Here is a 15,059-nt window from a genome sequence, read left to right on the forward strand (position 1 = left end):
CTGTTTGCTCTTAAAACAGCCACCATGCACAGATTATGGTAATTCAGTGACACGCACAGTGATTGATGGATAGAAACTTGCATTAATTAATTGTTTTGTTTGTCAAGGGAACTTGTTTTTTTTCTTCTTTTTCTCTGAAATGATTAACAACAGTGTTATTGCAACCATAATTTGCCACGCAGGGATACGCATAAAGTGTGCGAAGTGATAACTTTTGAAAACATATTTGCTCGATTTATCTAGATTGGCTTTACAACTGTTTGCTTTGTGAAGTTTTCGAAATTGTTGCCGAGTGTATTTAAGTTAAACTTTCATGGTAAAAGACATATATTTACAGAAAAACAAACATTAGCGTTTGCCTCTTAAATGTTGTCTGCACTCACGAAAAACGCATCTCCAGCCATGTTGGATTACTCGCCTAAACAGTCCAATTATGTTTAAACATTTGTTTGTGTTTTCTTTCGGTGCTGAGTTTTTATAGAGTGTGTGTGTGGTCGTTCTCACAGCTTAAATGCAAGTGTGTGTGTTTGTATAGGTCTACTGAAAGTGATTGATGAGAGCTTCAGGCGCTGTATCTGCCCAGGCTGTGTCAATATTAACCTGCGAGGATGAGGGGGCTACAATTCTCCTCCCTCTGTTCTCCCCCCTCTCCATCTCCTCCATCCTTCTCTCACCACAATATGGCTGTTGTCAGACTCGGGGACATCAATCTTTGCACACACACACAAACACACACAACTGTCACTTCCCTGACACTGCCATTCCTCACCACAGATATCCTGATGAGTCCAATGAAGCCTCCCAACATTCAATAAAACACACATATTCACTCACATGGGTACAAATGGCACAAGTAAAGACACATGTAACTCCAACACATGGAGCTCCACAGATTAATCCACCTGCAGTTAGCTACTGTAATCCAAGTTTATGAGCAAACATATACACATAAAAAATCCATTAAAGCAATAAAGTCTCCGCCATTTATGTCGCATTCTACGTGGACATGTTCGGATGATGGTGGTGTTTTTAAAGCTACTACCCGACTGTGTGCACAAGATCGCAATGCTACACACACAAAGAGGGAAATGTAGTCGGAAAACGAGCAGAGTGCGAATCTCTGCGATGACACGCAGAGCGACAGTCTGTCTGCCATTTGGTTCTTAACTGAGTAAATTACTACTCATATTGCCGCCCCTCCTCTTTCTCCCTCTGCCACCCCCAGACACACAGATTGCCTTTTCTTATAAATTATCAACATGTTAGATTTAAAATCCACTTGCTAACTGTCTCTAAGAATATTAAGATCCGTGCACAGAAACAAGCCTCTTTTGTTGAACTTTGCAGAGACACTGCAGAGTTTGTCTTCTAAGCCTTTAACTTTATTTCTTGTTTTATAAACTAACAAGTGCATTTGAGAACTGACAGTCACACAGAAGCATAAACTGTACATCCATTAATTGCTCATATCACAGATGAAGGCCAACAAAACAAAAAGTATAGATTATTGTCACCTTGTTTCAATCATAAAGCTTGTTTTATTAGTTCTGAAACTCTTCTTCATTCTAAAACAACAAGAAATTAGAAAGAAATAAGATCAGGCACTAAAATGGAATTCAGTTTACTTCACAGTAGTTCGTTCATTTAGCATATTTAAAAGCTATTTGTTTCAAACATACCTTAATAAAAAAAAGACATTTAGAAAAGAAAGCTCATATTATAGAAATTTCTTATTGACCATTTTACAGCAGACACAATTTGGAATGAAAAACTACTAAAGGTGTTAAAAATGAGCAGGAGTAGTTAGGTGACACTTCAGGATAAGCTGGCACTTTTGCTTTATTTCAATGAAAGTTGTGCAAAAACCACAGTTTTATCAAGTTTAGTGGACCTGTGGAAAACTTGTTAATGACGTACCCTATAAATGTTGTTGCATGATCTGTTTGAGAAAATATCCTGCTAAATTATAATAAAACAGAAAAGTAATTTGAATTTTTGGTTTTGATGGAGGTTTAAGCATTTTTAAAGGCCCTTCTGCTTCTAATTTCCCTGCATTGTTTTTTTTTTATTTAGTAAAGTTTCTCATTTTGCAACGTTTCACAATTTTGTTTTTCTGTTTGAATATATATGCGTATGTTTAGTAACCCAAAAAAGAAAAAAGTTTTATACAATTTTTCGACCTTCAATTTGTTTTGGAAAATAATGATTGAGTAGAAAAATACCAACATAATAGATCATTGTTTTAGGAAAATTTTTTTTAATCTATGAGTTTTAATGAAAACTTTGTCAGTCTGAAGGTGTCAAATAAAACCGTTTAGAGGGGATTTTTACTCTATCGTTGCACAATTTTTATTGAGACAACTGGTCCAAGAAAACCTCACAAATTTTCAGTTGCAGCTTTTAAAGAACGCTGCAAGGAAACTTTCTTCCTTGTCACGGTTCCAGTCAAAAGCCTGCTATGGTATCAGATATGTGTTTCTACTGTGTTGCAAAAGGTTTTTTCTTTTAACATCAACATTTTACTTCTCTTTACTCAAATCTTTAGACTTTAAAGAAAAAAAAAAAAAGATTTCCCTCGCCAGCCTACCTGTTTTTCTGTCTCACGTTGCCTATTCATGTCTTGCACTCACAGTTTGCAGCTTCATCTTTCTCCCACACTGGGACCAACACACACACACACTTTTTCCCCTCCTTCTCTCATTGGTTGCCTTTGCTCCACAGGTGGCAAGTCTTTAGCGGCTGCGTGCAGTTCTCCCAACCTGCCGTCATTATGCACAATAGCCTTAGGTACAAAACTCAGGCCTCATAACTCACGCCCTGCGTGCGTAAATTCCCGTGCAAACACAGTCAAAGCAAAAACACATTTCCTGCTGTCGCCAACATCTCTGGCAAAGAATTAATCAAGCGTTCATCCATTTAGGCTCTTTGCATACCCTTTCCGTCAGAACCCAGAATGCTAAGAGAGTTGCGAGTTCTTCTCAGGCGATCGTTTCGCCACCCTGATGAATCCATCAAGCGAGGTTTGATTTATACATCTGTCTGTGATCACAGCGGTACAGCTACAGTAAATGGGGTGGCAAGGAGCGAGCTGACACCACCCTGCTCAAACACGCACACATGCAAATGTGCACACACATGTGCAGCATATACCATTTGCCACACACACACACACACACACACACACACAGTCATCACCTCCTGTTCATCCTCGTGCTCATACACAGACTTGCAGAAGAGTATTACTGCTTATGAAGTTTTTGGAGAAAAAGAGGGGAAGGAGGAGGGTGGCAATAAAGTTTGCAGACAGAAACCCAAATGTCTGTCTGTCTGTCTCACATGGGCCCTCTCCACATGCTTCATGCGATCAGCTCTAAGTGTGAGGATTTGGGGGGCCAAGATCCAAACACTGAGTCTATAAATGTTTTGCTTTGTTATTTGTTTGCCCTCAAAACCCAAAGAAGCCACAGGGGGAAAAGGGAAATGGGGGAAAAGAACGAAAGGAAAGATACTTTTTCTTTAGGCGAGACGATGAGAAAGAAACATCAGCGGAACACTGAGAGGAAGCAGCGCTGTGTGCAGCACTTTCCCCAAACGTCTTTAAATTAATGCCACGATTCCATGGGTTGTTTTGTTGTACCCAAACAAATGGATATCTTTACATTGAAATAATGAGATTTTATCATTACATTGTTGAAGCCTAAACAAACTACTTAAGCAAAAAGTTCCAAGCTATAATATTGTTTATAAATTAACATTATAAACTGAAATTTTTGAATCTTCCTACAGTTTGACATTCCTGCAACACAACAAAACCCCTAAAAGTCAAGGAAGTACCTAATAGAAAACTAGAGAAATGGGGGTGGGGGGTGGCTCCCTGGCTTCCTGGTCTTCAATCTTAGTCCCTGGGAGGCCCACCCTGCACCTGCTGTCTCCCAGTGCTGCTCATCAGAAAGGCATTTACCGAGTGCAGTGGCTGCGGGCCCCTTCATTAGCGAGCATAATTATTTGTGCAAGTGGCGCAGGGCAAAACTGGCCCTGCATAAACAAACAGAAGGGCCGGAGGACTATGAACAAACAACGCATTAGAAACAATCAATGCCACCAAAAAAAAAAACCTGAAATCCAAAGTAAAGATACAGAGAGTTGGGGACATTATGGACATCCACAGATAAAAAGAATTTAAAAAAAAAAAAAACTAATTCAGAAACAAAGATGTCCATTAGAGCTTGAACTGATTCTGTCTGTGATTGTTGCTCAGGGAGGGTTGAGTTTTCTGCTCATAGCAGGGATTCTGCTTCTTTCAGGAAACACAGGAAGCAGAAAATAATGACAGATTACCCCTTAAAGATAAAAAAAGAAAAAAAAACCCAACTCTTCTTCAAATGGAGTAAGAGCAAAATAAAGTGTACAACTGACTGATAAGTTGGTACGTAGTAACCAGTTACTGGGCATTGAAATCTGATTCAGTTTTTCAGCTGAACCTGTTTTTTGCTAAAAGTGAGGCAGATATAGTATTACGAGACAAATGATCCTGTTGGGCACTGTTTTGGGGCTTGGAAAGTTATGTTTGACCAGTAAGCATCCTATACTGCCATCTACAGGTGGGTTTTAGGTTGGATAGAATTCAACCATTAGTTGAAAAAAAAAGATGATATTGACATATATAAAAAGATAAATTCTCCATAAAGATCATTCTGCTTCTTTGAATAACTGACAGAAAACGGATGGACAGAAACACTGAAATGTACACAGTTAATATACAAACAAAGCATGATCACACTCAGACCAAAAAATGATTGATATTGTTTACTACCCAGAGAACGCAAACATCATTAAAATCATTATTAAGCCTTGTTGGAACAGTGGATTAGTCAAACTAAAACTCAAACTTTATCCTTTGTATGAGCAGAGAAAAAGAGGAGCGGAAACACAGCTTGAAGTAAAAACAGACAACAAAGATCTCTGAGAACATATTGTAGTTCTTAGTTGTCCATATTAACACGAGCAAAAACACATTATTCACATATTCATGGATCTGTGTGCATGTTTGTGGCTGTGGGCTCCTGTCCTTCCCACAGTTCATCAACTCCACAGCATGAAGAGGCTTCATCCAACTGCAGCCTCATCTGCCAGCGCTAATTTTTGAGTTGTGACGAACTCAAGCACACATTCCCTGGCATGAACGTGTGAACACTGCGCTTTTAGTACGATTTGTGTTAAATAATTTAACTTCTGCGTGTCTGTACAAAACAAGACATTTTCCCTCGAGAAAAAACACACTTCCAGCTGGTACTTTCAACCAACTTGTGTTACTTCTTTGGGATGCTACATATAAAATGTGCATCCCTGAGTTTGGATTTTCTATCCTATCATCTTGTGTGGAGCCTTTTTCTACTATTATAGAGTTGTTAGAGAAGCTGCTTAATGCAACAGGTGTGATCTCATGACTAGTTTTGGTTGTTGTCTGAAGGTCTCTTTCTCAGCTTTGACAAAGCAGCATTTGAGTTTTTATTTTATTTATTGTTGGACCGGGAGGATATTAATTAATGAATTGCAGATGCATCCAGCTTTCAGTTCAACTAAAAGCTTGAATTAGTAAATTCAGGAGACCAGCAGGGAGTGGAAACCACTGGTTTCAAACCAGAGCAACTTTTGTACTCAGAGAGGAAGCATTTAAAAGCTAAATGCAAGTGACACTGCCAATGCACCATGTAACATTATCAGTCTCTATTTGTAGCAAATATTCTCAGAAATGACCAAAACTTCAGCTATCTGAAAACAAAATCTGACTCTCATCATCAAACTTGGAAAAACTTGTTTGTTTTGGTCAAACATGTCAAATCATTCTCCAAAACACTTAAGGCTGTCAGTGCTGTTAAAATAATTCAAAAGAAGTAGAAACTGAAGGATCTAAAACATTTTCTAAGTAAGGCAGTTTTTTATTTTTATACTGTCCACCATGATGTAAGACAAGCCTCTCTGTGTGTGTGTGTGTGTGTGTGTGTGTGTGTGTCTTGCCTGCTGTCTGTTAGCAAAATATTTCATCTGACTCTCAGGAATTCTCAAAGTAATAATTGGATGCACGCCTTCAACTGAGTAACTTTCTTTTAAACCTGATTCAAAATGGCCACCTCAGCTAATCAGCCTTAGCAAGCACAAAAATGTCTATAACTCAGTCAGTTTTACACATATGTAACTAAAATGTGGTATGGTAGTAGCTGAGGGTCCCCCCTAACACATATTCTGAGGGATAACAGATCATGAAAGGTATTTGTTAAAAACAAAATACTGCACTGTACGAAATTGTTTGATGAGAAAAAAAAAAACTGTAAATTTTAAGATGAGTCTAAAACCAAATAATAAAACCATGAATACTTTTTTGCAAATCATAGTATCTTCTAAGAAAATGACAGAAATATTTGGATGTACTGACTGAAGTGTAGCGCTTCTAAAAGGAGGGAATCTCGTTTCATTTGTGCTCCCATTATAAAGCAGCACCCAGACTGACTGATGTGTGTTTGTACAGAAAACAAAAATGCATTCGTCAGCATATATGATGTGTCCATATCGTTACCCCACCAACCACAATCTTTTTCTTCTGCTAACTAGGCAATCACTGCCACAGTTTTTTTTTTCCTCACCCAAAAAGCTAACAGAGTCCCCTTTAACTGCTGCCAAACACACACATACAGAGCACACTCTGACAAACACATAGCACATAAACCATTAAAGACTAATTGAATCTAATTTATTTAGTTTTCTGGAAAGAATCATTTAAGGCAGAACTTCCCTAAGCCCCCTCAATAAATGACTCTCATACCGTTTTACTCTCTTTTCAAACACAATTAAAAAATAATATATAAATATATACACACTGCAAATGACATGCATATAAGGAGTTCATTTTGGAGCCTGATCTCAGGTCATTAGTAACCCACCATGACGCTGTGGAGTGGGGGTCCGCTGGCGACATGCAGGCCCCTGGCCATTTATTCTATATTAAGTCTTTAATGGGCCCCCTCTCTCTCTCCTTCGCTCCCTCTCGGTCTCCATCTCTCCCTCCTGACACGCAGCGTGTAGGCACAGTGCTGGTAAAATATGCACAGAAAGTCCGGTGCGCACACACGAGCAAAGCCATTCAAATGAATGGTTATTTATTCGCTAAACGAGGATCTGGGTGTTTAATGTTCCTTGGACGTTAGGTAGTTTTCTGGGGGAGGAAGAGCCATACCCCTACGGCTACAGACATCATTTATTTTACACATAGCCTAATACCGCACGCTAGGCAGCTGCTGAGAAAAATGGGCTTTGAGAAGGAAATATAAAAGAAATAATGAATGATTTTTCTTTTTTTTCCTCTGGTTTTGTGTGTATGTGGGGGGGAGAGAACACATTAGAGAATGCAGCAGGAAAAAAAAAGCAAGGGGTAAACTTAAAAGCTTAAACCCCCTGTTTATGTGTTTTTGTGTGTGTGTGTGTGTGTGTGTGTGTTTGTGAGCTTGCAACAGCAAATGTGAAGAAGCAAGAGACGGCGAGCGAAGTCAACACCAACATTGCACAAACGTGTGTGAAAACGAGCGCACGTTTCAGTGTGGTTGTTGGATTTTTGGATACCAGCGGGGAGGATGGTGATACATGACTGTGTCTGAGGCTTTTGGGCCTCCATCTGCATCTCATCCAAATTCAGAACATCACAACTTCAGAGGGGCTCCTCCGCTACACAAAAACACCTCCAAAATGTGACACTGTGCAGGTGTGATGTAACCAAAACACTCAAGCCATCAAAAGTAACTTTTCAAAAAGAAAAATGATTGTACTCACTTTTGTCTAAATCCATTTGTCTACTAGAAGACAGCAAGTCGTTATAAACTTCTGGAGAAAGTGGATGGCATTATATTTCAATATAGCCAGCATAATTTATTAAAAACATTAGGACTAATGAGGCTTTAAAATGCAATAACTCCATTACACTTTTAGATTTTACAACATGTGCCTTAAAGCGATAGTTCAGATCTTTTAAAGAGGGATTCTGTGGAATAATCATGAACAATTATTATTTTACCTGTTGTAGACAGCTCTTTGAACGACTTCAGTTTGGAGAAACAAAGGTTAATTTTGACTGGACTGACGAGCTAAGCCAAGACCATGAAATATGAAATTGACAGCGATGGAAAGGTTTATGAAATAAAGGTCACATTCATTTTTTTTTTTTAGATTTGAGATGTTTTAATAAGGCAAGAATCCAGCTTAATTTTTGCTTCATGCAGACAAGCCATTCACTTCTAGTCAGAATTAAAATCAATTTCTACTAACTAAGGTCATTCAAAGAATTATCTACATCAGGTAAGATACACATTATTCCTAACCTTTCCACAGAACACCACTTTAAGAGCTCTAAACCAGGGGTTTTCAAACTTTATATTTAAAATCTGAATCTCATTTCTAGATATGGTCAAAGGTTGGGAACATATAGCAATAAGCAAATTCTTTTGATTAAATTTGCTTATAACTTGCAACGTAAAAAACAGTTTACCTAAAGTTGCTTGTGAACCTAAATTTTGACAATAAGGCTTAATATACAGTGTAGTTTTATAAGAAATTCTTTCTTAGATGTGATTAACTTAACTTCTTTTCATACCCCAACAAAGTAAAATGCAGTTGTTTCCACTCAAGAAAAAAAAAACAGATTAAATAAACTGGACTTAATGGTAACAAGAAACAGTATTAGTCAAAATGACTTGGGTAAAAAAAGTTACAGATGCCCCGAAACAGTTAAAATACTGTGCCCTAGAGGCACCGTCTGCCTCCGATGAGCTGCCTAAACTTTTGCACAAAAGATGCTGTCAGAGTGACTTAAATGTTCACTTGTTCATTTGAGTTTTTTATTACATTTATTGCTGAAAATGAAATCACACAGATATGTGGTGAGGACAAAATAAATAAAGATTTATCCATCCACACATCCTTGAAAACTTGATTTTCTAAGTCTACCTTTCTTTTCAGGCAGAGGCCGAGGCTGCAAACTGCTTTGGTTGATATGGTGGGTACAAAGTGAGCCAAGGGAGTTGTGACGGGGCGGAGGTGGGTAACAAAATACTGTACATGACCTAGAATAGTGATTCCCAACCCTGGTCCTCAAGGAACACTATCCTGCATGTTTTAGTTGTTTCTCTGCTTTGAATGAGTGAGTGATTAACAGGCTACTGCAGAACTTGAAAACCTGCTGAAGTGCAGGGAAATAATGAAAACATGCAGGACAGGGTTCCTCGGGGACCAGGGTTGGGAACCATTGACCTAGAACACAGTTTCACAAGTGGCGCTTACAAAAATTAGTCATGATTTTCACAATTTGATGTGCAAAACACGGCTGCATGGCTCCCTGGTTGTGACAGTGCAATGGAAAATGTGCTTATTTTGTTACAGTAAAATACCGCCTATATCAGTGGTGTTCAGTCCTGGTCCCGGAGGGCCACTATCCTGCATGTTTTAGTTGTTTCTCTGCTCTTTAGCAAGTATTTAAATTCTGCAGAAGCCTGTTAATCACTCAGTCATTCAAATCAGGTGTGTCCCTTTAAAGAAACATCTAAAACATGCAGGATAGTGGCCCTCCAGGACCAGGACTGAACACCACTGGCCTATATGGACACAGGCTCCCTCTCTCCCTCACTCACGCTGTACACAAGACTTTCTTTGAGAACTCTTAAAGGAGGTATACCACTCATTACTAATTAATTTCAATGCAATGCAATATAACATGTTGGCTCGGTTTATATCGACTTGTTTCCAGGTCCGGTTCGAAGTCCAGATTTTGAGAATCGCTGCTCTAAACTATCGCTTTAATGCAAATATAACCTGTGGATTTTTATGTTTTGATCATCAACCCCTTTGCATATTACAAACAATTGTATTCAGTGATATATCACAACATGACATACTTTGGGCACAAAGATCATAGAGTTAAAACAAAAAATGGTTTACTTTGAAAGCAACATAAAAATGAATCTACCTCCTTATCTGTGGTCAGTGAGGTGAGAGCTATGGTCATCTCTCCATCAGAAAACTCCTTCAGCTTCATCGCCAGCAGCTGCATTAAGTCTACATCCAGTCAGCACACACAAACAGACTAACAGTTATATTAAAAACACACACAGAAGGAATACAAAACAATTTCACAACAGACAGAGAAAAACACAAGCATGAATATTCTCTGCAGAAGTGAGAGCTGCCTGAAAGGATGTTTCCGTTCTGAACCAATGAGTTAAAAATCAGAAAACGTGCAAAAAAAAAAAAAAAAACTAGGATAAGATAGAAAATCAGTTAGTTTAAAATGTAACCGATGCCTGTGAATACTTTCGGGTGTATTTAGTGAATAGAAATGGATGACACCATCTAAATCCTAACACAACTCTAGTTTTAATTTGACCCAAGAATTGTTTTAGCTCCCAAGATGGAAGCTGAGGCAGAAGAGGATTGATTATATGTGATGGAACTTTAATGAAAAATAAATAAAAGCAAAAAACAAATACTCCTTACGCTACCTGTGTCGAAGCTAAAAGAACAGATTTTTTTTTTAAACTGTACATGTTCTGAAGTGTTTTTAGACTAAAGACAAATTTTTACACAGAATTTAATTTAAATACATCCGATTTTTTTACTGGGAATTTGAAAAGCATTTGCTTATTGTAAATGCAACATGATGCTGCCGAACTGTTACCATTTAATAGAAGTGAATTCTTCCACCAGCTGGATTTATTTAGCACTGCGCAACCTTTCCAGCCTCTGTTGTCCCAGTCCCTCACTTTTTGGCATCCAAATCAAAATGAGCAAATATTTGTCATTTTCTCTTAGCTCCACAGAGCGACAAGAACTTCATTCATGCAGTGAATTTCTGAGTGAGACATAGCAAACATCCCTGACTCTCTCCCATATATTTTTGTGTCTGCAGAGCGTTTATTTAAAGCCCAGCTGCGCCGCGTGTTCAGAAATGCACCTTGTTGCCTAATTTCTGCCCATTGCTCCAAGGATCTCACAAGCTCCTCCAGCTCGTCTGAACGACAGCCGTGTTCGATCCACAAGGCTTCTCTTTGCAGTCGCAAGGCCTCTGAAGACACAAACACAAAAAAGCTCCAGTCAATAACTGCATCTGGCACTTATTTATACAGTAAGTTCAATGTAGGTTCAAAAATAACATGCTGATGAGTGTGCTGCTCAGACTTTATTACAAGCCTGACCCTCTTGTGCAGGATGAGTAATCAAGTTGATTTTTTTTATCCAATAAGAACCACTTTTATCAAAGTACTGTATGAGTGTCAGAACTAAAGCATATCACTTATTAAAAATAAATGTAAATAGCTAATAAGCGTCAGGTTTTCCCATCTAATGATTTTCCTTGCACAGAGATTTTAAGGTCTACAAACAGAGTAGAGCTATTGGCTTGTTTAGGAATCAATGAACCTGAAAATGCATTCAGCAAAGAACTGTCACAAAGAAATATGAGAGGTCGACCACTCACAGTACATTAATCTCCTGCTCTGTTCATCAGTCTTTGTCACTGTGCTTCATTCTCTACTTTTGCCTTAAATACCTGACTGACACTTTTATTTTTCTTCATCTTCAAACAGTAGATGAGCACGTTTTGAGAGGATAGTAATTAAAAATTGGTCCTGTTGATTTAGAAATGTTAGTTTTTCCATACACAGGTGTACAAATTCTCAAGAGCAATTAATCCCTTTTGACCTACTGTTTTGTTATCTTTAAAATATTTTGTAAAATAATTAACTGTGAGCACTTTTTTTGTTTACTTAGCCTCCTAAAAAAATGGAAGACCTTCACAGACTAACTGTGTCTTTCTAAGCTCTTTCTTAGCCACATTCACCCTCATCTCAGTTCTTCCTGCGTTTCTCCTGGTGGGTGTTAAGCGAGTCATGTCAGAGGATTTGTGTGTGTGTCCCCCTTCATCGCCCCATTACCGCCCCTGGGGGGGTGGCGCCTGTGCCTTCCTCACCTCCAAGAGCCTCCCCCAGTGCTGCTCTGCTCTGCTCCGATGCCTCTTGAAGAATCTCTCTGGCAACGGTCGTCAGCACGGACAGTGCCCCATCATCGGCCGCGTCCCGCTGCCCGTCGTGATGGACAACACGCAGGACGCTGGACTCCAAAGTGCTGCGTTCAGAGCTGGGAGAGAATAAAAAGGTGAAGGGGATAAAGGTGGCTGCTGGGGAAGAGGTTTATGGGTTTTTTTTTTTGGGGGGGGGGGTTGGATAAATGTAATTTTCTTTTTTGGTCATGAGACACTACCATAAACAGGCCTGAAATATATTCCCATTTACAGGTAAATCTTCTATGACGATGCGTCTGTGCTAAAGAATTGTTCCACATATTTTTCTGCACATTTTACTGAAGTGTAAAATATTCTTCATTTAGACCAACTACTTCCATTGTCCGACTTAGGTCCCGACCTGACTGGCAGTGTTCAGTTGTGTTTACCTGTCAAGCAGCCCATCTCTAAGGAGTGTGAGCAAAAGTTTTCCAGAATGATGAAGATTCACGAGGTCTACGTCATCCTTCCAGAGCAAGAGACTCTCACTAATTTTCACCCTCTGCAGATACCTCACGGTCTCGTCAGGCAACACGGTGCCACATCGCTTTCTGCACAGCACAGGCACACACACTCCTCCTGACGACTGCCTCTGGAGCACACACACACACAAATAAATAAATAAATAAATAAAAATCACTTCAGAATCCCGTTTCTCGTGTGTGTTTAAATAAACCCAATATAACTGGATGAATTTAATATTTTAATACAGTAAATTACAAAAAAGTAGCTTTTAAAAGTTGTCCATAAAGGTATTAAAATAAGACAACTTTGAGTCTATACAGTAAACCTCTGCCTAGGCCATAGAGTCATTGAAAAACTGCAGAAGCTGGATCGTGATCCCGATTCCCACCAAAATTTTATCATTTGTTCTTAGTGACAACATTTCCTGAAAATTTCATCAAAATCTGTTCATTATTTTCTGAGTAATCTTCTGCACAGACAAACAAACAAACAAACAAACGGTACGGAAAACATATCTTCTTGGCGAAGGTCAACAAATGCGTTTTGATATAATGAATAATTTAATTATTTAAATTGTGATTTTTTTTCCATATAGTTATGACAAAAATAGAGTAGCACTTCCAGTTTTAAGGTCATACATGTCAAGACATGGAAAAATCTGTAACAGGGTCACAGGGTCTTGCTTTAGAGCCAATCACTCTGCTGCAAAATATGCCTCCACCAAAGCCTTGCACAACCTGCTCCTTGTCCTGAGGAACGCAAACTTTAGTAGGGTGCAGAGGTGCAGCAAGCAAATTCTGCTCCCTGTCAGATAAACTTGTAAACAAACCTAAAATAAACGGCTCTTAAGAAAGGCATGTACTGGGACTGGGCTAGACACTAATTCTTCAGCTCTATGTGAACTGGTTCAAGTTCTAAAAAACAACACATTTTCATGGGGTTTCCTGTAAAAAGCACTCATACAGAGAATTGACGTTACCTGGCTGAGGTGTAGTGCTAGGCACAGTGTTGCTGCCACAGTGTTGACATCAGGCTCTGGTCCACCTAAAACAGCATGGATGGTTCCCTCAGGCACACACACACACACACACACAGAAGTTCAGTTCTTTGTTTTCAAAAATCAGCCACAGGAAGCAGTTGACGGCATCCGATTGTTGTTTGATCTGATAGCTGATACACAGAGAATAATGTCTCAGTTGAACCTCATTGAGCGAGCACAAAGATGTTAGATGACTGCAGCATTTTCAAACCCACAGTATGAATTAATGATGAAACCATAGTGCTGCACGTTTTAGCTCGTGTTTGACAAAGGACCCACTTCAGCACTGAATATGCGAGTATTTAAAAAGAAAACAAACATTTATATCAGGAACACAACAACCTAAAACAGCAGGAGAAATTTCTTTCAGTTTTATACTCTGAGTGATATGGTTAATTTGCCAGTCATTTCATGTAATAGTAAAGACAAAGGCCCTGTTTTGGTCAGTGATGAAAGTCTCACTGCATCGACTGAAAATTCACCCTCTGCATTTTTTTTAAATATTGCAGAAAATTAATAAACCTGAAACATATAACTACAAAATTTTCATTCAAATAGAGATATAGTGTGTCGAGATAGATTGAATCCCTTGCAGTTTTTGACAAAGTTGTAAATAATTCTTGAATGTTTATCAAAAGCTTCCCATATGATTATTTTGTTACAATTTCTGAAATAAAGAAACACATCAGTCAATTCGAACAAAATCACCCACAACCATCAAAAACTTGCAATGGGTCTCCGTTCAGTGTCAGTCTCCGTTGTTTTAGCTCAAACAGAAGAGCTGAACCAATAAATCTGGCCTCTATAACATTATTTATTAGGCACATTTATCTGGAGCACATCTTAGTTGCAGGACGCTCCAGTGAAGTAAGTGTCATGGTTTGGGGATTCTTGGTGTTTATGTTGGCACCTGTCAGCAATCTGTAATCAGTACACCTGTTTTCACTCACTAATTACCCCTCCCAATAGATATAAGCTCCTTGTTTTCACTCCTCTCAGTCACAACCTTGTATGCAAGTCCTGGTGTTTCTGGATTCTCTGGAAAGATTATGAGCACTTAATGTCTTACCTGTTGTAGACAGCTCTGTAAAAGACCTCAATTTAGAAAAACACCATTTCAACAAATGTGAACTATCCTTTTAACTAAACACTTTAGATGTTTGATAGCAAATTCTCAAGTCACACTAAAGAACAATAAAACTGAACTAGTCTCTTCATAACTAGATGAGATGGATCAACAAAAAGAGGAGTGAGAGAGGGCAGAGGAGAGGTTAGTGGCTGCTGATAATACTGGAAATGAGAAAGAAGGAAGCAAGGGTAGAAAATGGAGGAAAGAGGGGAAATACTTTCAAGAGGCTTATTGAAAAAGAGTGTGTGTGTGTGTGTGTGGGGGGGGGGGAATCAAATAAATGGGGTATAGGTCAGACGTCCAGAAAAGGTGTGAGGGAGAAATGTGATAGT

General features: G+C 38.8%; 1 protein-coding gene across 8 annotated transcripts in view; it reads right to left on the reverse strand.

Annotated features, from left to right (window-relative positions):
- LOC108234538 (prune homolog 2 with BCH domain) overlaps nucleotides 1-15,059 on the reverse strand; it is a 39,979-nt gene that overhangs the window by 20,369 nt on the left and 4,551 nt on the right. For 6 of the 8 annotated variants that reach the window (XR_001808531.3, XM_017413769.3, XM_037975996.1 and 3 more), the window contains exons 2-6: nucleotides 13,539-13,625; nucleotides 12,484-12,686; nucleotides 12,005-12,171; nucleotides 10,991-11,101; nucleotides 10,007-10,095 (exon numbers count right to left, since the gene is read on the reverse strand). Coding sequence is in view for 7 of the 8 variants with exons in the window: in XM_017413769.3 (XP_017269258.1) it covers nucleotides 10,007-10,095; nucleotides 10,991-11,101; nucleotides 12,005-12,171; nucleotides 12,484-12,686; nucleotides 13,539-13,625 (657 nt within the window). In the remaining variant the exon portion in view is untranslated. Of the gene's footprint in view, nucleotides 1-10,006; nucleotides 10,124-10,990; nucleotides 11,102-12,004; nucleotides 12,172-12,483; nucleotides 12,687-13,538; nucleotides 13,626-15,059 lie in introns of those variants that run through there. The other 2 variants (XM_017413772.3, XM_017413773.3) reach the window with 2 other exon arrangements.

This window comes from Kryptolebias marmoratus, linkage group LG1 (genome assembly GCF_001649575.2).
Source record: "Kryptolebias marmoratus isolate JLee-2015 linkage group LG1, ASM164957v2, whole genome shotgun sequence".
Classification (NCBI taxonomy): Eukaryota; Metazoa; Chordata; class Actinopteri; order Cyprinodontiformes; family Rivulidae; genus Kryptolebias; species Kryptolebias marmoratus.